General features: G+C 31.4%; 1 protein-coding gene across 2 annotated transcripts; it reads right to left on the bottom strand.

Moving 5' to 3' along the window:
- Positions 1-911: 911 nt before the first annotated feature.
- On the bottom strand, positions 912-27472 carry LOC130624230 (ubiquitin-protein ligase E3B-like). 2 transcript variants are annotated; one of them, XM_057439801.1, is made up of 32 exons: positions 27325-27472; positions 26885-26934; positions 26470-26522; positions 25272-25336; positions 24736-24795; positions 23088-23192; positions 22267-22314; positions 21678-21729; positions 20316-20401; positions 19414-19496; positions 18542-18650; positions 18308-18428; positions 16907-16941; positions 16627-16656; positions 16399-16511; positions 16081-16211; positions 15740-15898; positions 12046-12220; positions 11495-11610; positions 11276-11402; positions 10827-10926; positions 9830-9940; positions 8731-8808; positions 8470-8568; positions 8263-8379; positions 7000-7137; positions 6743-6808; positions 6332-6390; positions 5563-5745; positions 5011-5122; positions 4644-4736; positions 912-4307 (listed from the first exon to the last, which is right to left on the bottom strand). In XM_057439801.1, the coding sequence occupies exons 1-32, from the start codon at positions 27442-27444 to the stop codon at positions 4110-4112; spliced, it is 3192 nt and encodes a 1063-aa protein (XP_057295784.1). In that variant the 5' UTR covers positions 27445-27472; the 3' UTR covers positions 912-4109. The 2 variants fall into 2 exon arrangements, with proteins under 2 accessions (XP_057295784.1, XP_057295785.1); XM_057439802.1 differs by lacking the exons at positions 26470-26522; positions 27325-27472 and having other exon boundaries at positions 26885-26924.
- Positions 27473-27816: the final 344 nt, after the last annotated feature.

Raw genomic sequence — 27816 nt, 5'->3', positions numbered from 1 at the left:
TAGTCAGATTGCTCGCCCAGTTTAAATTATTGTAACTTTGGGGGAGCAATTTATGCTCGGGTGTTATTTTCTTATTGATGGGCCTGGATCTGTGACAAACGCAGATAAGGATGCGAATGGAAACTATTAGCTAATCAGGGGTTGTTCTAGTTCTGTTGCCTAACACCTTCATTATTCCCCCATACAAGACCAAATAAACTTTCTAGATATAGATCTGTACTGAAATATTAGACTGTTTATAAAAAAACACTTTTTAGCATCAATATACACCTATGCATAAACAATGAAACAATAAAAATTTAAGACAAACACGAAATCAACTGATAGTTCATCTATAAAAAAGAAACAAATAAATTTGAAGACAACGGAAAACCTAAAATCACCATTTTCTACCTATTGATAAGTACCTTTGTGCAACTATTGGATCCAGAGAAAAGCTTTAATGTGCATACAATTGTATGCACCTTAATTTCATATAGCATGTGTGTGTAGCCAAAAAGAACACACACTAAAAAGCCACTTGCTGAACTTTAACAAACATACATACTGGTGGATAATAGTACTAGGACAGAAGGTCAACAGGAACTTGGTGGCCAGGCAAAAAGAATTGAGTTTTTTTTAAAAGAGCAAGGTGAAAATGAAAATAACTCAAAATTTACTTTCTGCAGGGAATTTAGGATAGTGACAGGTTTTTAACATTTGTATTCTAACACCTGCATGATGTAGCTAACACCCTACCATAATATATAGTATTAGAAGGACATGAAAAGTTATACACAGTAAATACTTTAATTTACTGTGTATTTAATTTTCAAAATTTTTAGGTGGCTTTGATTGGAGAGGGGCATTAACAAGAGAGAGAGGGGGGGGGGGGGGGGGGGTATTTAAAACTTTACTTTGTTTATACAAAATATTTTTCTGTGATATCTATCAACAATTACAAAGTCAATGTATGATGAAACTTTATCTAGAAGGCTGATACCTGCATTTTCCTTTAAAACATTTGAGTCAGTGGAAAAAACAAATTCTTGTGCATATTGGCATCTATTTTAAAAATAAAAAAAACATACATTTTGGTTGTAGTAAAGCACCAATGCTGTATCTTGGACCTCTATGTGATCTATTAAGTCAGAGACTTTATGTCAACATTACTTTGTCTATCAACAAGTATTGGGTGAGTCAAACATGCCTTTTGAAGGAGATTTGTCCACTCTTCAACATTAAAAAGCTTGCAAATAACTCTGCCGAAAAGACAGACATTGCGTAGAGTTCTCAGAAAAGGCTAGTGATAGAATTTGCTTGTTTGGTATGTTTCTTACATATTTTGACTGTGCTGTGTGTATGTGTGCGAATAAAAACTTAATGCTCCAGACGCAAAATCATAACGCTATGCTATACTACAACTAATCTAAAAATATAACAGTTCCACAATTCTTCTGTTTGCGATGAAGATAACTGTCGGGAAGGCAATCTTAAAGGAGGCTTTTTAATGATGTTCCATTATCAGAGGAGGGTGTCATACAATTGGGGGTATAAGAAGAACAGACAAGGAAGGTAAATTTGGAAGCTTGTGACATGGTATAAAGTACTGGCTAAATACAGTTGTAAATTAGAATTTCAAACAAAATACGGGAAATAAAAAATATATATAGCTAGCTATCTATGGCTAACCAAAACAAGCCGAATATTTGCCTACATCCCACCCTACCAATCTTACATTGATTTTCAAATAGTTATATAGATAAAGAAACGCATGTAATAAAGGAGCTAGTTAGGGAGAAATTCTTTGAAGGTTAAAAAAGAACATAACATGAAAGTTTCCTATGAATATACAGAAAATACCAGTGTTACGAGCTGAATTTCCAAACAGTTTCTTCGAACTTCTCTCTCGGTTCGTCATGACATGAAGTTCAGACCAAAATAAATAACAACGCATGCGCAAAACAAAACCACCTCGGGTGTACTTCAGATTTCAAACCCCGGGAAAATTTACATTTTTCTTGAAGAAAAAGCTCAATCTCGTTCAAAATTGAGTCAGATTTACGGCGGAAGAGTTGATACTGACAACTTTCATTACTCACTTGAGGACAGTTTTAAATGTCTAGAATAAAAAGTACGGCGCATTTAAATGATAAAACACTTTGTTGTTCTGTGTCAGCAAAAAATGACGTCTAATTGAATTATTATTTACGTCCTGTATGATGTATGGGGAGCAAGAAACGTGTAACAAACAGAAATTTCGAGACATTCTTAATTTCCCTACATGCACTCTCTAAGGATGACGTCAGGTCCTAGGCAAGCTCCCATGACTGTTAAAAAACCCGTCAATCTGGATTTACAACTTCCCGAAACGCGTTGTAGTGTTGGACTCGGCTATTCCGATGGAAAAAGTACATAGGGTGCCCTGGGAAAGCAAAAATGCACAAACATATTTTGCATCAAAATGGTATTCATTATTCTGTCACATACTTATTTTAATGTTTTTTTTCTATCTTATAAACAAGTTGTTTACAAGCTTCCCCAATAATGTAATTTAAAACGTAATTTGCTAGAATTAATCGGAACCAATGTAGAATGCCAGTTAATTGCTCAAGCTTTCAAATCAACCTCGTTTGTGTATTTTAGGCTCTCGATCCCATGCTGTTTAACAGGGAAAACGACTACACTCGTCCTCAGGGTTTTTGACTTCTTGATATGAAAGATGACAAACAACCCTCGTCGAGGGTGCAAAAACGACATAACTTAAATCTCCACTAAAAGACAAAACAAAACAGAAATAACTTTTGTTCTGATAAATAATTTCAACAGTTTGGATTACAAATCATAATTTTACAATCGGATCCGCTCCATCCTTGAGCAGAATCCAACCTCGTCCACAGGGTCTTGTGGCCCCTGAGCTGTTATTACGAAATGGCCAACAACAAACAACTTCATCAACAATGCAAAATGCCCTGGGAACGAGGTTAAAGCTCGTTCTTAGGGTTATTGTACACCTGATGCTGACTTGAAGGTCCTCAAAGTTGACACTGTTCGTCAATAACTTTCCCGTCCCGAATACAAAAACATAACCAGCCCTGTGGAGGAGGTTGTCGCTAACCTAATTATCCCCTACTAAAAAGGGGGTGAAGATTAAGGTTGTTTTCAGACAGGGTATATACATGTAAATTGATGACAATATTAGGGTTGACATGATTGACACGAAACTGACAAATGTTGTGTCAATAGAAATGAAAAAATAAACAATGTTATATAATGTTTAAAGATGTTTTTAATGAATAAATAGAAAATTACATTCTTAATCTTTTTACAATCTTTAATAAAATAAAATTCATTAAAAAAACATCGAAAGAATAAAAACAAACACAAGAAAGAAGTACGACCTTTTTGTTAAAAGGAGTATGGAAGAAAGATTGGTACGTGTGAAAAAAACATATATTTTGCTGACGAATGTGTTATTCAACAATGACGTAATGTAGTAATTAAATATGGCGCATATTTCCAGTTGAAAATGAATTTTCGTTATTCTCTGCGTCATATGAAATGCGAAACAAAGCACGATGATTCGCGGAAATATAAAGTTTGCTTTGTTTTAGTTTTTTCGCAAATAAAAGCAAATAAGCGAATTTTGTCTTGAAATCATCTGGATGCTCTTATATGGATACAGTAAACAATGTACAGTTAGCAATATAGTTCCCAGTCTTTCGGGTAAAAACTGTTCAAAGGGAGTCACAATTTCCAGCTGGTGACAATAAAAACTAGGGAAGAAAATTAAGATGAAAACAGGGTTAAATTCCAAAAATATTAACACAAACAAAGCCAGTCACACTCCAACATAACAAAAAACAATAAGAATCTTCAAGAAGACATGTATACAAAATCTTGTAACCAGGTTTGTTATTCGCTGCTATAACGCGGCAACATATTATTTTATATTTATACTTTGTTGTGCTTCAATATATAGCCGTCCATTTTACGATGTTAAGTCGTCGATATTCAGCTGTATTGAAAAACCGTCAATTTGTCACTATATTTTCGCTAATACTTTTCCATGTTATTGTCGACAACATTTCCATGTTCAGGAAGAAACGCAGCAGCCGGAAATAAAAATATTACGAAAGCTCAAACCCAGACTCGGATTTGATAGCATACTTTAATTTGTCCCTCAAAATAGTTTTCTTTTTGTAACTAGGAAGTTTTAACAAGTTAAAACACGTTGAGGCGGTTGGCAAACGAGCTACTGACGATGAATTGCGTTTACGAACGTTAAACAGACCACGAACAACACTGCCCACTGAATCGCCAACATCCTGAAAGAAATAAAATTGCAATGAAAACCCAACCGGATTGCAAAATTAAATAGGCTGGTTTGGGTATTTATGCTAAGTTCTTTTTATGGGAATTGTTTTATAAAAACACGATATGGCCTTGATATTACCTAAAATTTAAGAACTTGTTAAGAAACCAAGGTAATTCTTCTAATAAAGTATAAGAGACAAGAAAAACATTTCAATATTATTCAATAACATTTCTAAATTAAGAAATAAACAAAAACATAAAGTGAAAGTCAAATTTGGTTCTTATAGAATACGATTAATGGAGATAAGGGTTTATCTCCGTCAAAAAATAACGAACGTCATTTCTACCTCATCCTCGGAGCAGTCCACGAAGCGTATCGAAAATTGTGGCTCTAAATGTTTGAATCCCAACAGCGGTGGATTCGAGCAACTCGTTACGAACTAAAGAACAACATAAATATATAAACGATTTAACAAGTGGTTTCATGAACCTGAAGTTTGAATTAAAACCCGTCATTCAGGTTGTTTGTCTTTATAGAAATAGCCAAACAAATGCATTTATTATTAGTAGTATTAGAATTAGCAGTAGTATTACTAGTATTAGTAGTAGTAGTAGTAGTTTTTTTTAGGTTGTTTTTCTAGTCCAGTGAGCCATTTGCTAGATTTGAGAGGCTGGTGTCTTGTAGATAAAGAGGGGGTAAATGGTTAGACGTACCTTTAAGAAAAGCTTTTTCTCAGCCAAACTAAAGTCATTGTTCAATATGTCCCAAAGCCACGATATAGTTTGATGGCCAGCATGGTAACCTCCATAATATTGAGTATTGTTTCTATATGAAGTAAAATAAAGATATATAAACGATTTGATAAATGCGCGAGCGAAAAGTGAAATTTCTAGGCAAAGAGAAAAAAATAAAGAGAATAAAAATGAAGAAATACGGAATAAATGAACATGGTCCAAGCTGACCGCCAAATTTTCATCAGAAAGGGCCCCTGGATTTTACAGGGGCCCTTGTAACTGAAGACTGAACTGAAGTTAAGTCCAAAAAAGTCTAACTGGACTGAAGTTAAGTCCAAAAAATTATGCTATAACACATTCATATTTTTTTTTCGATTCAATAATAATTAAAAAGCACTACTTAAAAATTCTTGGATGTACAGAAAATTTTTCCAACTTTTCCAGGTCCCTGAGTACTCCAAAATTGTAAAAACGCAAGGTTGTCCACAAGTCGTGGCATGAAAAAATACGCAAAAGCAAGCAAAGCCACACCTTAAATCAGATAGATCCAACGTTTCCGCAGACCCTGATATAAGACGCTGAAGTTCTGGTCCTGAAAATACCGACAGCCATTCTGGTGAGATAATTGAATGAAAACCACATTTAAATGCCGAACTTTGTTCTTTAATTTGAATGTGAATACGATATCGCGCCATCAGATGAATATAGGTCAATCTAAAACAATAATAAAAGAATATGTCATTGTTTATTCCAACAATTGTGTGCTTTTGCTAAATGGATTTTAGCACCCTTTATATAAAACCCTAAAAAGTCTGAAATAAAGAAGTAGGTAAACAACAAACAAAAAGGAATAGTGTTTTCTGTACTAAAAATACCCGCATTTGTCAGTGTGCAAGAAAAAAGTCGTGCTACGGACACACGATAAACAAATGCGATTTATTTTTTTCCACTTATTTCGACGGGCCTTCGTGTTCAAAATGGCTGCGTTTCAGGTCACCAGCAGAGCAACAATTTTGCTAAAAGGCGAACCCGTAATTATATTTTTGGGTTAACGACTAGTAATTATAATTATCTAATAATTCGTGAGTAAGTTATAAGAGATGTAACATCAAAGAGCCAAGCTCGTGCCCTGGTCATACATTTTACAATTCTGCACAGAAATAAAAGAAATCAAACGCAGCAACTACAGCATCTTGATTCAAGTAAAAAACATAAATCGCTTACACTTTCAAACCGGAATATGGGAAAAAAGCGGGATTTCTTTAAAGAATGTGCCAAAAACAACAAAAGAGAAAATCACCTGTTTGAGTTGTTGACTTGAATGGCTCGGCCACCAGGTTTCAGGTCATGTGTAACCAGCTAAAGAAATACGAAGAAAATACATCAACCTTCGTTATACACTTTCTGGTAGGTAGCTAGTGAAGGAAATCATATTCTTAACCTGATGTTTAAAAATTTATGTTGTAGTTAATGCTTCACAACTTTTCAAGTCAGCTTTTTTAAATTAAAAAACAATAAAAATTTCAAAAATAAATATTCATTATTCCTTGTTTATGAATAGGCATAGTCTGGTTCCATCGAGCAAACAGTCACAAAAATACATCGAAGGAAATGAAGTAAAGAAACGTTCTTCCACGAAAAAAAGAAACGCCCTGGCAAACAAAAAGGAAACTCTCTTTCAAACTCAATAAAAGTAGGAGAATGGACTTACTTGACCAAGTACGTCTTCATCGAAAGCAAACACCAACGCTAAATCTGAAACATCGCCTTCATAGCTCTAAAAATGAAACATACATCTAAACCAAAGCAGCCTTTGTACAAAAAATATTAAAGAAATGGAAGGATGCGATGGGATGTTTTTTAATGGGAGGCGAGACGAATCAATAGAATGGAGACAGAAATAAACAAATGGAAACAAGTATGTAATATAAAATTAGAAATATTAAATAAGAGTCTAAAACATAATACCTTGATAAAATTTAAATTTTTATACATTTCAGGATCTAAAGATGGCAGCTCGTCGATGGAACTGTACAGAATAGAATGCTGGCGTTGCAATAAATTGTTAAGAAAAAACGAAGCGAACGGTACATCGACTAAAATACCCTAGAAAGTAGTAAAAACACAAAAAAAGGTAAAAAAATCAACATGGTAGCACAGTCACGTTGTGTTCCTAAATGAAATGAATTTTTCTGACCTTATCCTAAAACCCATTTTCGATCTGTAAAAATGCGAGGTCATAGTTGGCAAAGGGGTCAGAACCTCTCTATTTTTCAAAACAGCCCCCTATTATTAGAAACCCCAACCTTTTTATTTTGGGGGTAACCTTCTATTATTTCGAGGTTAAGCTATTATCTGTATGTAACGGATATGTAACGCAAACACCCTATTAAAATGAATTCATATTTTTGTTGTTGTTAAAAAATATATGGAACCTATCAAAAAAGCAATGTTAAATATTTACAACAAATTGATAGAGAAAAAGTTCTAGCAAATTAGATTTTGCCTATGCTAATTCTATTTATCTACTTTGTCTGCCTTTCATAGCGACCAAATGTGCCTAAAAATACCTGATATTTTTAGAACTTTCTCTCTCTATACACCTCTAATGCATAGATAAGTCTCTGTAATTTCGTAATGTTGCCAATTTTGAATATTGCAACAAACTTCGTTTACTGAGTTTATTGAATCTTTTCATAATTGTCAACTTCAAATGATTTTTACTGATAGGTTTTGAGAGACACATGAATTTAGATACATGAATGAATAAAAAAGATATAACTGTTAAAAGAAAAAATCAGTCTGCGGTCATGGTAAGATCCTTTTTTGCCACACTTTCAAATACCTCGTTTGTACTCCGTACAAACGCTGGATTTGACTTTGACATAGTAAACAAAAAAGGGATGCTTAAAACCACGGTGACGTAAAAATCGTGGGTTTTTGTCAACAAAATACAAAATACAAAATACATAACCTTGGTACTGTTTTAGGCCAAAACTGGTCCAAAAATTAAAAATGATTTTTTTTCTACAAAATTTGCCACAGTAAACAAATAAAGCACGCTAAACATGATAGATATAATAAATTCGAATTTTGTTAAGTTTTTCTACAATTACAACATCACATTGATATCCTCACAATTTCGTTTTAATGAAAGTCGTAATCAAAGACGTCGCCTCAACTTCTTGGTTCACTTTGCTTGTGGAAACACACTGAAGAAACGACACACACCTCATAAAGAGCTTTTGCCAACATCTTTCCAACAAATTCAAACAATAACAAATGATTCTCGTGGATGAAAGAGGTAGGGGAAGGATACAATCTCTGCTCATCACCACCTGTTGTCAACTACAAAAAATAAAAAAAATAAACAAACAAACAAATAAAAGACAGACAGACAGACGTAGAGACGGAGAGGCGCATAGACGAGTATTATACCTTGAATAAATTCAACTGTGGGTCAAAAGCATGTGAGATGACATCTTCAAGAAATTCTTTAAAAACTCCATCTTGATCAATGCCAGCTTCATCAAGACCCTGAAATACACAGTGATTAAATAAGACTCAATTTATTGTCTTATCTTAAAGGATAGAACTCCACAAGTTTGAGAAAATGTAATTGTGAACATCAGCAGGTATTCAACAAACAAAAACAAAACAAAAACAAACAAACAAACAAAACAAAAACAAACTACGAACCTGGTCATTTATAAACTTCACTCTAACGATACCTTTCAATTGGCTGCCTGAGCATCGACTCAACTGCTCATACCCATCCTATAATATATACATATAAAAAAAATATATATATAATATATAAATAAATAAATATAGCATAGATAACAACAAGAAACTAACATTAACATCCAAACCAAATCAATATTCGATCAGTTGAAAATTTTTTGAATTCAAAAGCATCAAATAGCCTTACGAAACGACACTGCAGTTAGCAGCACTTCTAGACTCTGGGATTATTTTTAAAAACTTGACAATTTACAAGAAGGGGGATCACTTTATCAATTATTTATTTCTGAATCTATGGGTTGAAGAAACTTTGGAGGTGAACAATACTAGCATGACAGACAATGATCATGTCCAATAATTAGTTAGCACAACTAACTTATAATTAATTAACAACTATTAAAATAGTTTCCTTATATATATTATACAATATATATTATACAACACTATTTTTTTATGATCACAGGTGCAATTACCACACACCTTTTTTATTGACTGATTTGTTTTTTCAAAATTAAACAAGCTGCGGTCTCTACAAATTTACCAAAAAAATTAGTGTCGTTATTTTTGGATCCATTACATAACTTTTAAAAAAAATAAAAAGAGGGGCAAAATGAATAGCAAAGAAATAAAAAGATGGAGAAAAAAAGTACATCTCCAGTAGAGTAGCTTCACAAGGGTCTTGCATCATAAAAGCACTGCGCTGGAGAGCAGACATTCGTAAATTTATGAAGACGATGCTAATTTAAGGCATAATCAGGGAAACCTGTTCATTTTCTTTTTCTTTAAAATTTCTTCAAAATCAAATTTACAAAATAGCATGTAATACATCTTACAAATGAGGCTGCCAGATCGAATAGCAGGTTGTTAAGCAAAGAAAACTAGGGTGAGGTTTTACATTCATATTTTTCAGTTTTTTAAAATAAAAATAGGACGTTAAAAAGACATTGCGCACAAGGTTTTTATATCTGCGGCATTGATACCAAGAGTATGGCACACAGTCAAAATAAAATTCTTTTTTGATAAGTTAATCAAGGCAAGATGAATTGTTACTTACCTCGAGTAAGCGAGATCTTTTGATGGAAACTAGCGCCGAGGCTCGTGAATCTTTATCGATACCAAGTGACCTTTTGTCAGCACTCACAAGACGATGAAATATCTTTACTCTCTGAAAAAAAATTAAAAATTTGACTTTCTAAATATAAGGAAAAAAAGCGGAGACCGTAATAAACAGAAAACCTAAAAAACACACACACATTAGAAGGGATTATAAATGATGATGCGGAATAATATTCCTGGTCATTTTCGACTGGTGGATTTTGTGTGTGACCCTGCACATGTAAATATCTTGAAGGGGTAAATTTTAACGTTTGTTTTAAGTATGTAATCGTATAGAATACATACTCGGATAAAAAAGATATAACACGCATATTTTAAACCTGCCGAAGTTTACAGTGAACTAGATTAGACTCGCATGGAAAACGATGTCAACTCAGAATAGTCCTTTCCCATGCTTTCACAGGTCGTAATATCGATTGTGTTGCATTGCACACGCTAGAATGCATTGAGTGCGTTTTCACTGTGTTTTCTTTACCTGGTCTACGTTTCTGCAAGGATAACATTTAACAACTTTATATTATATGTACATTTTAAAGAATAGTACAAAAATTTGAATTTTATATACATTTTTTATCCAAGATTGTAGATAGATCTTTAGAGAAACGTGAAGCCAGAAGATATATTCCTTGACAACAACAACACAGATTCTTAATTTGAAATAAAATAGCAAACCAGTTCATTGAGTTTAAGCAAAAATTGTAAGGTCAACCAAATAGGTCAAATTTTAGATCCTTCTTAGAACTTTATGTGTTCTGCAATATTACACATAAACAAGAATCATTTTATAATCCCGCGTAAATTTGAAAGAGGGAACCGTATAAAGAAATTTCAAGTGTCAAGGTTATACAAAGCCTTATATTCCTAATTCTTCATATCTGGTCTACAAAGTCCTACAGAAACACGGATATGACAAAAGAAGACAACGTAATACTCACTTCCATGTGTGGAATGACGTGAGGAATGAAACCAAATATTGTAAGAGCTCTTGGCTTCTTCTCTTTTAATTCAGTTTGAAATTGGGACACTTTTATTTCTCTAGAAAACACAAAGCATGTGTTACAAATGAAAAACGCTTACACCAGCATACATCACGTACGAGAAAAACTGTTATTTCATCCAAATCTGTCTTTTAAAGGGTCAAATTAGCACGAGTCTACACATGTAGTTTTGTCAACAGAAGAGTGAAAAATAATAGTTGTAGATAACAACAACAACAACAACAACAACAACAACAACCACAACTTAAACAACAATCACAACAATCACAACAATCACAACAATCACAACAACAACAACAACGTAACAACAGCAACAACAACAACAACAACAACAACAACAACAACAACAACAACATAACAACAGCAACAACAACAAAAACATTTACTTGATTAGCCAATGATTAGGCGGTGTAAACTGTCTCCGACAATCGCGATCATACAACAACAGTAGCAATTCTAATGCGGAGTTACGAACTGTATAATCCTTTTCAACTTCCTTTGGCATTGATGGATCTATTGATCAACAAAAAATAGTTAAGTTGAATGAGTAACAGTACCATTACATCTGATGTCAGCTGATACTGATTTGCAGTATAAGTCCCTACCTGGTTCGTTCCATATTAATCTGAAGACGAGCGAATTTAAGAAAGCCGACATCTGTACCAAGTCATCACATGTGTATGGTTTTTGTGTTTCATACAACTCAATATCGTCCAGGATACTGTTTGAAAAAAAAAGTATTACTAAGTATCTTCAAAACACAATTTTAGTACGCATTAAATTTTATGCTTATAGACTGTCTTTTAATGTCTTTATAATTTTTGTGATTAATACATAGAGAAGAAAATGAATTCGTATCAGACAATACAAATAGAATTAAAAAGGAAGTTTTCATAAACGGATTCCTTTCACTAGAAAAAACTTTCTTGATAGTGAATTCAAAACATCTTTAACTAGAAGGTGTCGCTCAAATATTTTTAGATATGCTTGTAAAATAAAGTAAATTACCTTGCTTGATTTACCTTTTTGATACAAGTTAAAGAAAACAAGAATAAAAAATCCAAGTTGTTGTGTTAATGTTAATCAAGTAAAAACAGTCAGCCTGTCAAATTTGGTTACCATATACATTGGGAAGCTTGTCAACACTCCAACTTACGGTATTAACTGGGCTGAGCATTCACAAAACAGGATCAACAAAGATGACAAAGGTTTAGGTAACGTCTGGCTGTTTTCATTGATGAAGTTTAAAATGCTTTTCATTCCAGCACCAGGTCCAATTGAATATATGAAGCGCCACAATCGCACCAACACTTCTTCTTGTAGGCTTAAACCTAAATAAGAAATGTGCTCACATTAGGTCTCACGCTTCACTCTAACAAGAAAGGAATAAAGGATAAATTTTCAATCACAAGCAGGACATTATAGGACAATAGCTTTTAACCACTTTTAACAGTTGTTGTCAAATATAATAAAGATGGAGTAGTTCTTAGTAGATTTTGTCCTCCTAGGTTAATGTTTGTATTGCTAATTCTGTAAAGATTTTTACGAAATATGTGTTTTTCTAAAATGTGATATTAAATCTATTTATGTACGGGTTTATTTATTCAAGATGTAAACAGGAAGGATATATATTGTCGAAACGTTTTTGAGACTAAACAAACTCATACCTACTTAGTGGACCTTAGTAACTGTATTAGCAGTAATTCTTCTTCACAATTATGTCAAATTTCCTGGAACCGCTTATTTAATATTATTCCAGAACAAATGCTTTTATGTATTCTGTTACCAAGTTGATCGACAAGAAATATTCAAATTCTGCACCATTTAATGCTACTATGTTTTTTATAAAAAATATGTCTACTAAACTTGCTTCAGTCATTATTTGATTGCAAAAACGAAAAACATAATGTTCTGATGATAAAAAAAATATATAATGCAAAACAAATGTTAGCAAAGGGCGACACAGTCAACAAATATTTAAATTGACCAAGACTTAGTTTAGCTATCCAAGGCGATTGACTTTTTTTATTCTAGTATTCCTTTTAAATTTAATGATTTATATACTTTATTATTTACTTTTGCGACTTTAGATGCTAAATTCATAAATCCTATACACGAAGACAAAAATGCTAAAAATTAAAGACAATTGACACCAATTAAACTGTAACTCTTCATATTACAGAAGGTCTACTTCTTGGGTCAGGGAGGCAAGTTCTGTTAAGTGCTGAAAATCATCGCACTTTCTATAAGAATGATAACATCAGAAATGTCAAGATTATTATTAGTCCTTAAAAAATTATACTGCAATGGAACTAAGATGTTGATAAATATGAGTTTGTCTTGTGTTGGTACAATAAAATTTTAAATAAAAAAACAACCTATCGCAACTCTACACTTAACAGGAGTTATACTCCCCCCCCCCCCAACCTATAGTGATGACCTCCCCCTTAATCCCATGACTGCAATCTTTGTTAAGCAGAATATGTTTTTTGCTACATTGTTGAATTCATACATAAATAGTGTATTAATTGAGTTTGTACATTAGTAAATTATGATATTTTCACTGACACAAGTTCTTGGCTTCTCTATTTTCACATTACAAACAGTGTTTCACAAAAATTACTGTATTAGCAGTAATTTTTCTTGACTTTATGTCAAATTTCTGGGAATCACTTATTTAATATTAATCTGTAAAAGATTATTATTAAGTAAGTGATATGTAAAAGTTTGTGAATAAAATAACTCAAAACCTGGTGTACTATACCTGGTGTATTTTGCTAACATTGATAACTATTGCACTGTTAATTTAAGATTGTGGTGTCATAGCATGAGCTGTTACTGGAGCTACATGAACTTGTAGGCTGGTTGGGTTAAGATAAAAATCAGTTACTTCTATAATCTTTTTATATCTGTATATAGCATTTACCAAATACATAACGAAACAACAGGAGACCTTTTAAACTGGTGCTTGTGAATTATGAAATATTTTTTTAAAAGAACATCAAATTTAAATTTAGTATAAAAAGACACCAAAATTTTGATCTTGTGAATGTTGATTCTTATTACCATTTTTGTGTTTATTCACACCTCTAAAGGATATTGTCTCAAACAATTGTAGTTGCACGAACTGTGATGACTAATTATAAAGCTTTTAAATGCTGCTTAAAGTTAGACTTGTGATAGACATCATTTAAGTGCAAGAAGAATTGAAGTAAATCTCTTTAAACAAGCTTATCCTAAAACCAATTATAGCCTTGCTTACATGATCAAAAAAAATTAAAAATTTATAATTCTAAAAGGAGCATGCTGATAATGACTTGATAATAAAATGACGATAAGATTAAAGAAAAATATAAAAACTAAGATTACACACAGAACATGGCAAAGAGAGAAAGGGTTTTAATGTTGTTTGTTTTGAGAAAAATAAAATTTGACAAAAGTGAGATTTATGCTTATTATTTATATGAATACATTTTTAAAGGGATGGCAAATCATGTGATGCAAGGTCTAATAATCTATACATATATATCATCTGCCATACCTCTTCAACAAATAGATTTTTAGTTGCAAAATATCACAAGTATTACACGCAGATACTTGACTCTCTTTCTTTATAGTCTTCGTGGTTATTTCTTACTGTTTTTCATAGCCATTTTTAATTCATTATTTTTTTAAAACGATCTAAATATCAAACCTGTTTTATGTTTTAAGGATTCAAAGGCTTTTTAATATACAACTCTTCAATGCACCTGTCAAAAGACTTTAAATTCTCACCTGTTTATAGTTATCATATACTATACAATTTTTTTTCTACAAGAATGTGTGGCTAAAGTCATTGACCTAGCAGTAAATGGATAACTCCATTTTATCATTCCTCCCTTATGTACAATTTGAATATATTCCTAATTATCATTCGCTGTCTAATTTCCAAGGAGAAATTAAATACTAGAGTTAATAATCCAAGACCTGCAGTGCGTAACATTCCAAAAAAAAAAAAATTTATTCTGCAAACTGTATTGTTTTAAACAATTTGTGTAATAGCCTTTGATATAGCTAACAGCAATGTCTTATTTTTAGATTAAGGAAAATGTCTATCAATAAACAAAATCAAGATGGGTTAAAGTTGAGTTTTAAGGAGTGCTTCAAAAGCAATAAATGGCAGAATGCAATACTTTTTGCAGTTTTAAAAACCCACGAAAGAATACCGCATGTTGAAGATGCTAACTCTAATGTAATTCATGATGAGCTAGAAAGTAGCAGACAGCAAACAAATAAAATACAGTGCTCAAATAGCATGCCTATGCAGAGATGCGATGAGCATGACACACTTACTGAACTAGTCCAGCAACACTGCTTGGAGAATGACATTGAACAACCGTCCTTGGTTAGTATGTTGTACTATATTATCCACAACAAAATGATTGTACGAAAAAATCCAACCGAAAGGAGATCAGCGATTTGTGAGGATTCCATGCTCGATCGTGACATTATTTATTTGATTTTAAAAAAGTATAGACTTGAAGAAACCCTACTAAAGTATTCACTGGAATAGGATCAGTAGAAAGTAAACCCTGTCAGTTCCAATCACAAAGATAAAAATGCTATAATCAGCAGGACTTATTGAAAGTTATACTAGAAACTGCAGTAAATAAGGTTTATGCTGAAATCATCAACATAACGTAGAATCCATGTATTTAGAAGCAATCCTCATTGTTTTTACAGGAAGATTCAAGGGTGTTATCTTTAATGAATTTGAATATGATAGTAAAAATCTCACCATCTAATACAATAAACGTACTTGACGTATAAAGAAATAATTAATCAAACAAATTGAATAATAAAAATCTTACTTGCAACAATTTCCAATTTTAATTGTGACAAAGTTGCTGTTAATGTTTGATACAAATCACATGTCATGCAGATGTCAATAACTATTGGTTCGTTAAGATCAACAACACCAGAGGATATTTTCTTAAATGTTTTCATAAACGCTCTACGAAGAATGCTTCCTACATGTCAAAGAAAATATGCCGTTGAAAGAATTAATTAGATACTTTAAATATTAAAATATATATAAAAAAATCCATTAAGGGTACTTAAAATAGTTATTAAGAAAATATGCCTTCACATAGACGAATTAGAAAGCCATGTGTTGAAGTCAACTTGTTCAACTGTATTCATTTTAAAATACCTTTAGTTTCATTGTCCTGAGTTGTTGTCAATTCATTTACATTTGGTAAATTTTCGAAAAATGTACCAACCAAAGGTTGCTTCCACAAACATTTTAATTGTGACACAACATGAATATAACTTTCATTGGACCTACATTAAAAAAACAAAAACATAAAAAAACAAACAAATAGATTTGATAAACAACGAAAAAATTTGCTTTCATCGTCACAAATCCTATTAGCTTACTTACGAATTCATATAAAAATGTTTTTCTTAGAGGTGTTATGCATGCACAAGGAAAAAAATAGTTTGACCAAAGTACTGTAAAACACTCTACCTTGACTTATTTAAATCTTTGCACCAACCAAAAACTGGATGCCATTTTGAATTTCCAGAATGCTTTCCACCAACAAATGTCTTACAATGATTTAGAAGGCCACTAAGAATTATCTGGAAATAAGAAGTGTTGTTGTAATACTTGTTTTTGTTTTAGTTTCACCACAGCTATCATACAAAGTGTTTTATATCTCGAAATTGATGTATAAAAAAAATGAGATGGATTTACCTTAAGTTTATCCTTAGTTGAATGAAATTTCTAAAAAAAAGTGACAAAGATATAATTAAAATAAAAAACAAGTGACATTATCTGTTGATACTGACAACAGGAGACATTTATAATAGTCAATCTTTAAAATAACAACACTACAGTTCAAGCTGTTTTGCAGAACAAATATTTCGTTTAAAGGATCAAAGATGTTTATATAGTTGCATTACATAATTTTAATGACTACTGTTTTGATCAAACTATCTTATAATGTGACAATGTAGGAATAAAGAAGATATACCTGTATATTGATAGAGCACAAACTAAGAAGATTTCCTAAATGATATAAATAAATTACTCATTAACTTTTGAAAAAATCCACCAGCTTGTCCGTCAGCAAATAATTTACTCTTTGGGGATCTGAAATGAAACTGTGTGCAGCCATTTTAAACACACATAATATGGCTATTATTATATAGACTACTTGTTAGCCCATGGGAAAATCCACGGGTTCGCCCGTCCTTTAAATTTACCCGTCCCAACAAAGTGGACAAAAATATATCGCATTTGGCATTGGTGCGCATTTTAAAAATTTCGTGATTCCGGTACGGGACGCGGCTCTCACAGACAGACAGACAAAATACGGCTATTATTAAAGAGATAAATCACATTAAAATTAAAAAATGTGTTTTTCTAAGTCAATGGTGGGTGTAAGATTAATAATTAGGAAAACTTGCACATAAAGTTTTAAACAAGGGTTAAAGGAAAAAATAAACCCAAAGGAATTATAAAATTTCTGATATTCCTGTATATCATTTTTAGACCACACAGAAAAACACCATACTTTAAAGACCACACTAAAAAGACCCTTTAAATATATCGTTTCATGGTTTCTTTACAATGTACATCATTGTTTAAACATCTCTTTTAACTTAAAGTATGAAGAAACCTTTCTTGTGAAAAAAATTACACTTCATGTAGAAAGAAATACAATGTTTTTTTTTTTAAATTTTACTTTAATTTTAATTTTTTAAGGCACTTTGTCCTAAAAAAATGCCCAAATAAAAACTTTAAAAACCTGGTATATTTTTTTGTTTCCAACTTATCAATATTTGTAGTTCCTGCATGAACGAAGCAATCTGTAGAATCATAACCAACTGATAATTTTAGTGATAATCTGTCTATTCTTAGATGTGAAATACAGAATGCATCAAGTCCTAGCGATAATGGGAAATGTGAGATGCATACACATTCCTTGTATTTTATAGAAGTTTTAAGTAAGCAACTACAATTGAAGGGTAATTCATCACAACACGCTAACAGGCAAACATTATATTATTTTAACTATTATTACGAATCTTTATACAGGATTTAGTCATCTCAGTGTTGGACACATTGTTATTAATGTGGGTCCAGTGTTGCGAAGTATACATTACACCGGCATTGTCTACCCAATCTCCCTCCCTTGGCAAGGGTTGACTTGTAGCTGTGGTAATGCACTTACTAAGCATGCCCGCACTATGAACCACGGAACATGTAATTATGAAGCTAATTCCATAACCACAAGGTCATACGCCACAAGGATGCACAAAATATAGATGTCGAAAACATTGTACCATTGGAAAATTTCTGTGGATTCGTTCAGTTTAACGATATTTTGACAAGTTGATATGAAAAAAGACAGACATCCAAAAGACCTTACCTATGAGACATAAACAAACATGAGCATCAAGTGAAGAATACACTTTGGAAAGGTTTTCGTAATTGTGAAGCGCGTCCAATACTTTAGTATAAGCATCAAAATCAACTAAAAGTTTGGTTGCCTATAAAAATTGTTATTATCAGTAACAGTAGAAAAACAATATTCTCTTTTTTCTCTAGTGGCTCTATCCCTTTAAATGTGATTAAGCATTAACTTCAGTGAAAAAATACTTACATCAGGAGAGAGACTATTAACATGACGTATATATGCAGGAACAGTAAGTACTTTCAGTATCAGGATCATTATACCAGACGTACTGTTCATCGTGGACGTGTTCATAATTCTACAATAAAATAAAGTGAACAAGTGTCAGTTTTTTCAGTATCCATTGAAACTGCTTTCTGAAAAGTTCCAAACAGGCTGTTACGCTAATTACGTTCGTTAATTAATGGACTATTTATAACAAGTGCAGCACTACATCTGATTTTTAAGCATGCCACCTATTACAATTAAATGCATTATTCAAAAATAAATTATTTATGAATAATACGGGTCAACCCAAATATTCATTTGTTAAAATCTCTAAAACTGTCCCCCTTTTGAGCGTTAAAAATAAAGACAACGCTCCTAGTTTTTTTTTAAACACCTATTAGTATAGTGCTCACATTTAATGCATAAGGTCGTAGTTTTAAGGTTTTAAACTTCAATAGGTCATGGTTGTAATTCCACGGTTTTAATCCTTAACTACTAGGTCAAGGCAGAAATTAAAACAATATAATCCTTTTCTTTCCAGTTTCCAGGTCAGTGTTCACTACAAGAAAGAGATAAGTTTCTCAGGTAGTTGTCTAGCTGGCATGCTTGTATAATTTTTATATTTCAAAAGAAGCTATATATAAACGTTTTCCTGAAAGCAGTATAAAGAAATACCAACAACATCATCAAAATAACTTCGAAAAGTGATCAAGTTTCAAATTAGTAATGCAAACAAAATGATATCTTTGCAAACCACTCTTAGAAAGTTTTTTAGTAGCTATTCCAAATCGTAAATATACTTTCTAATGAAATTTTCCAGTTTTCCAGTTTATTTTTATTATTAAAAAGTTTACCTGATGATTAAAGCAGTAACAGCAGATAGGGACAACGTATTAAGACATATTGAAGATCTGTTTAAACCATTCATGAGAAATTCCTAAAAAATAAACAAAAAATAAATCAGACATCTGCTTCCAGTAAAGTGTAGTAATGACTTACCTGTGAAAAAATAGAAAAACACTCTCGTAGAGTGCCTGGCAGATTTTTTAATACTTTCATTCTAACCATAAAGACAATGACAGTTTTAAACTTTCAAACTATGTTTACTTTTACTGTGTTCAACGTAAAATACATTATCTGGACTTTAATTGTGAAAATGATAGGTACACCTTCTTTTGCCATTACAAAAAAAATTATCTATATTATAATACCCGTATACGTCTGTCTGTTTGCCATGCAAAATGGTACCGAAGTAGCGACACGCACGCAATGAGGTATTAAAAGACGGGCTAACCATGGAATTTTTCCACGAGTCACTGACTAGTTATGATTTAAACAACTGATGATGGGCAAAATAAATAGTCTAGCAAGTGAATGTAAAAGTGTAGTGCAAAGTTTTTTTGGTGATAACTAAAAATTCAAATCTATATTCAAGGACATTTTTCTTATTATTCCAGGACCAATTTGTTTGACATTTTATGACCATTCCAGAACACAAAAGGCTGGAATTTCACCAGGATTTGATGAAAAAAATAGTAAATGTTTTTTTTAATTACTTCTTGGAAAATTCCTTTTCGTAATGTTTATAAAAGAATTTTAATATGTCGAATTACAAAATTTTAATTCGAAACAATTTCTTTTTAGGACATTAGCAAATTTTCATTAAAATTCAAGGATATGATCACCACATATTATGACATATAACCCCAAACAATGATTATGTATTTAATTATATTTAGAAAAAATAAAGGATTACCTGTAATGAGATAATTAACCCTTTTGCAGTTAATTCCATTGTAACAGATGAGCAGACTTGCTGCATGACAGGTCGAATATTTTCTCCTAAAAGATATTATGCTGAGACTTGCAAAAAAAATAACAAAATAAACAAAATTTGTTTTTTGTTAAAGTAAGGAATATTTTAAAGTGATAGAATTAAAATATATTTGCCCTAATTGGAATAAAGGTTAAATCTGCTGAATGAATAAAATTAGCAAGGCTTGGCTAAAGTGAATAGCAAACATACAGTTACACACACCTGATATAGCCTTACCTTATTCACAAAAATACATTAACCTTTCAAATAATTCATTAAGAATTATTAGGTCAAATATCTAGGCCTATCAGTAAAGAGCTAGCAATTCTCTTGGGCATGCAAAGATGTGCTCAGTCCTGACAAATTTCTACCTTATGTCAACAAAATGCTTTGCTAGCTTAGTGATATAAATTTTTGACCTTGGTGTTTTGAAATTGTTTTCCTAGTCATTTGTCATTTGTTTTTTCAGTTATTAACATACATATTTCAGTTTCGAAATTAAAGAATATTTTAGGTGGAATAATGCAAATGACATACATCCTGTTCTGCTGGCAGACTTATTTTAAACGTTTCTCATCTGTGTTCATCTCTGCACCAGTAAAAGGTCGCAGGCTAGGTAACAGCTGCAATCTAGTTACCAACTACGAAGGGGTCATGTTTTTGACATTTTAGTTTACGTAGATTATCTAGATTATTGGCTTTAAATATTTAGAAAGGTGTTAGAAAGGTAAGATCACCGGTATTTTCAAGGAACTATCTTACAGGTTTAAAAACGTTATTTTAAGTCCTAGTGTGGTTGTCTTTTAAAGAAAAATAAAATGAGTAAAAGTTAAAAAAAATCTTAAGGTTGGTAACAGAGTTTAAAAGAGCTTTTGAATGCACCCAAACAAGTCTGGAAAAATATTGTGGTCAACAGAGAGGTGAATATCGACTAGTCAAAAATACTTTTACTAAAGGAAGTATTGAATTTTAAGTTATATAAGTAGTAGTTTCAAATATAGTAATTTATACCAAGTTGCACACAGAGGTGGTTAATGATTTTGATCTTGCCTGCGTAGATGCCAGAATATAAAGTTTTTACTTTATTAGTTACGAATGCGCACTTCTCTTCTATTCAGTCAAACACTCGCGTGGCTCATAGCCTTTGACAAGACAGTTTTACTCTATACCGTCCTTTCTTTATCAATTTTCATTTTATTTAACCCTAGTTTATTTATATTTCAATTAAATTGTAATTATTTTTAATGAATAAATATATTTATTATTGTAAAAAAAAAAAAAAAAAAATATAGTAATTTTTACCTCCTTTTATTTTTAATATTTTCCAATGTGTACAATCTGTGAATGTCACCAACTAGAATGCATATAAATAAAAAAAAATTTGAAATGCTTAAAATCTAAAAATTAAAGTATTTAAAAATTCCTGTAAGCTTTAGATGTGCAGCCCTAAGTAACCTGCTTTCCTTAGTAAATGATAATACTAGAAATGAAATGTTATGATACTATTTTTTTTAATGTTCCAAACATGTCAGAATTTCCTAAGTTGCAATATCAATATTAGTTATCACCAAAATTTCTTGCAGACACTATTGTTATTCTATCTGCTATTTACATGAATTGGGCGGCTAAAATATTTTGTTTTAAACAAGTTTCCATGATAACGGACTTACTAAAAATTTAAGAATGCAGAATAAAAACATTAGCAACTTTGGATATATACTCATAAATGATTGCACTATAATACCTGCTTATCCAGAGTATTCACGTGAATGACTACAACAGCTATTAGGTTTAAAACTGTTTGGCCATCTCAATGGAATATTTTGCTGTCCTTTTTAGTATGCAGATTAATACATTAATGGGGGGAGGGGGGAATAAAAAATGTCAATACCATGCTTAAATAAATACTCGCAGATTTGCTACCAGATGATATATGAGTCTAAAAAACAATGTGCAAAAAATTAATATTGGTTATGATATTTTTTTATAAATATTTATTGAAATATTTTTCAAAGAAATATTTTTGAAATGTAACAACCTGCATTGTAACAATCTCATCTATGATTTAAATAAAACAAACAAACAAACAAACAAAAAGTGCAACGAAGATGTAAACTTACCGTCTTGGATGTATGTAAGATGTTGGATGTAAAGTAATTTAGGGACACAAAAGTACTAAAGGGCCCTCTGAACTCAAAAAATTCTGATATACTTAAAATACTCTTAGGGACTTAAAATACTACATACAGCAAGGTTGAAAACATATTTCAAAAGATGTCTGGTGGTATATGCAAAATAAAAAGCAAAAAAACGATAAATGAGAGTTGTACTTTTATGAAATAATTTGTTTAGTTTACTAAATAGGAAAATTACGAAATATCTTAAGTAGCCATTTTGAAAAAAAATTCTCTTTTGTTTGTGTTTGAAACTCCATCTTACACAACAGTTTGAAACTTAAACAACTACGAACATTATTAAAAACAATGAACAAAGAAAGGACTACATTTGTAAAATTTTAGACTTGTTATTTATTTTTAATTTCACATGCCTGCTATTGTCTTGGGGATTATTTTGTCATCACTATTATGATTAAATAAGAACCTGACTAAAAACAATATTTTTTCATCGCCAAGTGTTTAGCATAAACTTTGAAACCATATACAAGAAATAACGTTGGAAGGTATTTAATATAAAAAAGTGTTAACAACTTACCCTTGCCGTTTTCAGTTGATTGGAACAAATAACCAACAACTGCTTAATATGTTTCAACCAAGCACTGGTCCATTCTTTTATTAACATCACTGACATATACCAGTACTGATAAAAAACATGTTACCATAAGCCAAAAAATGTAATATTAACATATCGTTACATAAGCTCTTCATAATGCAAAATGTCTATTAAAAAAGGAGTTTCCTATTACAGTTTTTTCACATAATTTGCAGTACTATCTATTCAATCTTCAATTGTCAAATCTACATTGAACTGTGTTCTCAAAAATGTATTATTTTCCAGGATAGCCTCTTCAGTTCCTATTGGTACTGCTATCAAGGAGGGTCCTGCGAAGGGGGGCCTAGTGCATTTAAAGCTCCCATTTAAGCTACAAAAGTAGTGCAAGCGGAGCAATCACTTAACTAGACAACCGCCTAAGATATCAATCCTAATCTCATGCTGAACGCTAAGCAGAAAAGACAGATTCACACTTTCATAGTCTCTGGTATGACTAAACTGGGGTTTAAACCCAAGACCTCCCGCACTGGAAGCGAACGCTCTACAATACGGCTACCAGTGTGTGTATTTAAAAGTTCTTTAACATTTTTTTAACAATTTTTATCCTTGTCATGCATCCTTTCTAAGATAATTTATTTTATGTTCTTAACGAATTGTCGGTGTTAAACGCCATTTAAATCTGTTTCATAATAACAAAGTTGTTATTTACGTCAGTAATTTGAATATTTTTGTGATTAGATTCTCCAATACACGAGCAACAGTTTAATGTAGTAAGAAAATGAGAGGAAAACTTTTGGTTATTCAAAATTTTTTTGTTAAAACACCAGCATAACCATTGGAAATTGTTCAATGCCAATGTGATTTATAAATGCTGCATTTTAATGGAGCACAACAAAAAGAATCACATAAAATTTTGATATAAATTAAAAACCAGAGATTATACTTTCAAAAAAAGATTCTGAATAAAACTTTCCAAATAAAGTGAATATATAGGTGCATGGGAGATGAAAATCATAAAGTATAAAAAAGGATTTTACAAGAAAAAATATGTTTAGGTCAAAATTTTAGGAGTACTGAGTTTTTTATTAGCCAGTTAGGAGATTTTAGGGAAACTAAGGGAAAGCTAGCCTTGTTATCAACTATGTTAGTCTTAATAAAAACAGACAAACAATATAATGCCAAATTAAAAAAATTCAGTGTTTCCGGCAGACAGAATGAGGAAAATATTTTGCTTCGATTTGAAAAAAGGTTTTGCTTCATTTTGTAGATTTATTTTGAAGAAAAAATCTTATTGCACATTTTTAGATAACACAAAAGTCACCAATTTTTATGGAGAATCAACCCTTATTAAATATTATGCAACATTTTCATGTGTTATTTTGTTGTCTTAAAAGAGAAAAGGGGGAAAGCACAAGGAAAGCCAATATCCTCTTTTTAATTCCCAAACTTTGATAACATTAGCATAACAAGTTAAAAAACTCTAATTTTTTCTAAGAGAGCATAGTCAAACCTCTCTAAGGAGAAGAAAAGTGGTTGTCTTGGATAGGTCTTATAAAGAATCTTAGTATAAAAGCTACAGTGTAAATCTTGCATCATTGGCTGCTTTGAAGAGTCTGCAAATGAAACTTACTTTAGGCTCTTTGCCGGTGTCAAGACTTGTAACGATGGTCTTGCATAGCAACAGAAAACGCTAAAAAATTATGAATATAAAACAGGATAATAAGGGTGCATACCTTTAAACGAAAGAAAATAATAACAAATAACAAATCTTAAATAAAGAAATCAGGAAAAGAATTTCAATCAACATAAAATAAGGGTCAGTTGGTATAATTGCTCCGAAAAATAGTAGACACTGCAGTACAGGGAGTCTACCCATATGTTGTTAGATTATCTTGTTTTATTGTCCTACAATTTTTTTTTTTAACTTAACACTTAAAATAGTCAAAAACTTTTCACAAATACTAATGAAACACTAGACAAAGATGCCACATATATTTTAAAAATGCAGAGGGAAAATTGTTTAAAACAGTAGAAAATTCATACTACTGAAAATTTTATCTTGTAAAGTATCTGGAATAAGGTGATTCTAGCCATAAATTTGGTTTACCTAATGTTTTAAATTTTAAAGCAACATTAAACATACACACAAATGCTGTGGTACTGTACCTGTTCATCCTGAGTTGAGTTGTACACAAGTAACAATTTTCTTGCTTGGAGAAATACATTTAAAGCTAAATAGAGAGACCTTTATGAATTAAATAAACACTTTGTATTAGTATTGTAAAGTGTATTACAGGCCTATCAATAAGGGGAGAGCAATTGCTCTTGCTCACGCAAATGCTCGCCCAATTCTGAGAATTAAGAAACTAGCTGAGCCATTAATTGCTCCTCCAATTCAGAAAAAGTTTTTTCTAGCTGAGCAATATCAATTTATCTCACATGGAAATCAATGTTTCCTTTCTTATTATTTCCAGTAAAAAAGAACCAAAATATATAAAAAAGATAAATAAAATAAATAAAAAAGACATTGTTATAAAATATGCATTTATAAACTTATTTTACTTATTTAGATTGCTCGCCCAGTTTAAATTATTGTAACCTTGGGGAAGCAATTTATTTATCTGATGTTATTTTTTATTGATAGGCCTATTATTGTATTAGTACATTATCAATTGTGTGGAGATAGAGCCTTCTAAAAATAATAGATCTTTTTGAGCCACTACAAAAGACATAGCACATCTAATTTTTATATATCAGTTTTTCAACATATAACTCTATTTTGGGGAGGTGTTTCATTTCAAATTTCCCATGTCAGAATGATAAAGCAGCAGTCAGGGATTCCCACAGTAAAAGTACTGTATAAAAAACAGTTGCTCACAAGTTGTTCAATGACATATAAAAGAGCGTAAAGCAGTAAGGCAGAAAAACAGACATATATAGATGAAATTTCTAAGTGAAAGAAGCATTATTATATATATGCCTAATGGTTATAGAAAAAGGTTTACGTAATAAGTTTAATTTTTTCTCATCGATTTAAATAAATTAAAATTTTCCATTGGTTGTTTTTATTAACTGATAAAGACACCATGTTAGAATGAATAACAATAAAATGAATACCTTGCACTGTACACAATACTATTGTTAGAGCAAATGGTGGATTTAATTAAAAGAAAATGCAAATAAAAATGAAAAAAAAAAAATATGTAAAATTTATTCCACTTAGAGTGTCAATTTGTTGTAAAATTTTAATATTGTTTTTCATTGCATAGATGTTGATTTTTCACAAGAAAAGGGACGCTCAGCAAAACAATGCCCAAAAGGTAATTAAATGCCTTGAAAAATAGTAAAAAATACTGTTACAAACCTGGCTGAGTGATGTTTGTCTGCTTTTGTTCAAAACAAGCATCGAACTCATTCCTTTAAAAACATTTATGTTATTTAAACTAACTTTTTGTTGCATATTTAATAGGTCCAACTTGTAAAAAATACCTCCTTTTTAAACACAAAGACACAAGAAAAAAATCTAAGCTACAATGAAGGTGAGAAAAAAAACCTTAAAATGGCATTGCAAAAAATTCAAATATATTGAAAGTATTCAAGTTTCAATGTTTTTAAATCAGTCAATAAAGTTTGACGGAAAAGATATAAAAAAGATCAATGAATGATTGTTTCTGCTTGCATCACAATCATTGCCATTTGTGTAATTTAGCAATTCAGAAGCAATTTTCTTATGATAAGGTCTAACATGCAAACACCAAAATTTGAAAGATATAATATACCTAATGTTGTGATGAAATCTTCTTTTGTTTATAAACATACGTACATATGCCTAAAATAAAAATGCAAAGATTTAAATGTTGAAGTTGACTCTATAAAAGAAAGTTGTACAGAGGGCCATATAAAATATCACGGACATTCTGTTCTTGTATTATAATTAAATGACTCTAAAGTTTCTTATTCCATAAGGATAAATCAATTAACACATCTGACTGAAACTGGTTATTTGCACTGCAAGTTAATTAATTAAAGTCAGGGCAAGTATAAAGGGAAAACATAGTTGTGTTTTAAGTGGCCCTGTCCAATATTCTATACATCAAATTCAAGTCAAGAGAAAGTAAGGTTATTTTGTTCAGCTGGTGAATCTGGAATAATTGAACTTGTTGTGTTCGCAGATGCACCTAATGTAATCTGCTAAATAGAATTTAAAAAAAATACACACCTGAATTTTTATCACTGCTTTTTCTTGCTGTTTTTGTTGTAAGCGTAATTGCCGTTCATTTTGAGCTGCTTGAAGCAATTGTGATTTTTTACTGGATGATGTACCAAACATCTCGTACATTTAATAATGTATATATAGTATTATGTATATAGCTGTTACGAGAACAAAATGCGGAATTGATTTAATTTACTAAAACAGGATTTAAATTATCAGGCTACAATTGGCAATTTGCAAATCGAAATGCTGTCAATACAGAATTTAGATTTAATTTACTAAAAAACAGAAAACACATATGAATAACTTACTGCATGTCATTAGATTTTATATGTGTTACAAAATTATAGATCGTAAGTGTTTATTTTCAAGTTAATGCTTTATCAATTTTTTTGTTAAAGCTTACTTCCTGCAAAAAAAAAACTAGTTGATTTATATGAAGGAGCTTGAAAAAATATCTATGAATCTCTCATTTCCTGATTTCCAAGATATAAGTCC

The sequence above is a fragment of the Hydractinia symbiolongicarpus genome, chromosome 13, assembly GCF_029227915.1.
Source record: "Hydractinia symbiolongicarpus strain clone_291-10 chromosome 13, HSymV2.1, whole genome shotgun sequence".
Lineage (NCBI taxonomy): Eukaryota > Metazoa > Cnidaria > Hydrozoa > Anthoathecata > Hydractiniidae > Hydractinia > Hydractinia symbiolongicarpus.
Note: the sequence above shows the minus strand (reverse complement) of the source record. Positions and strands in the feature narration are given on the sequence as shown.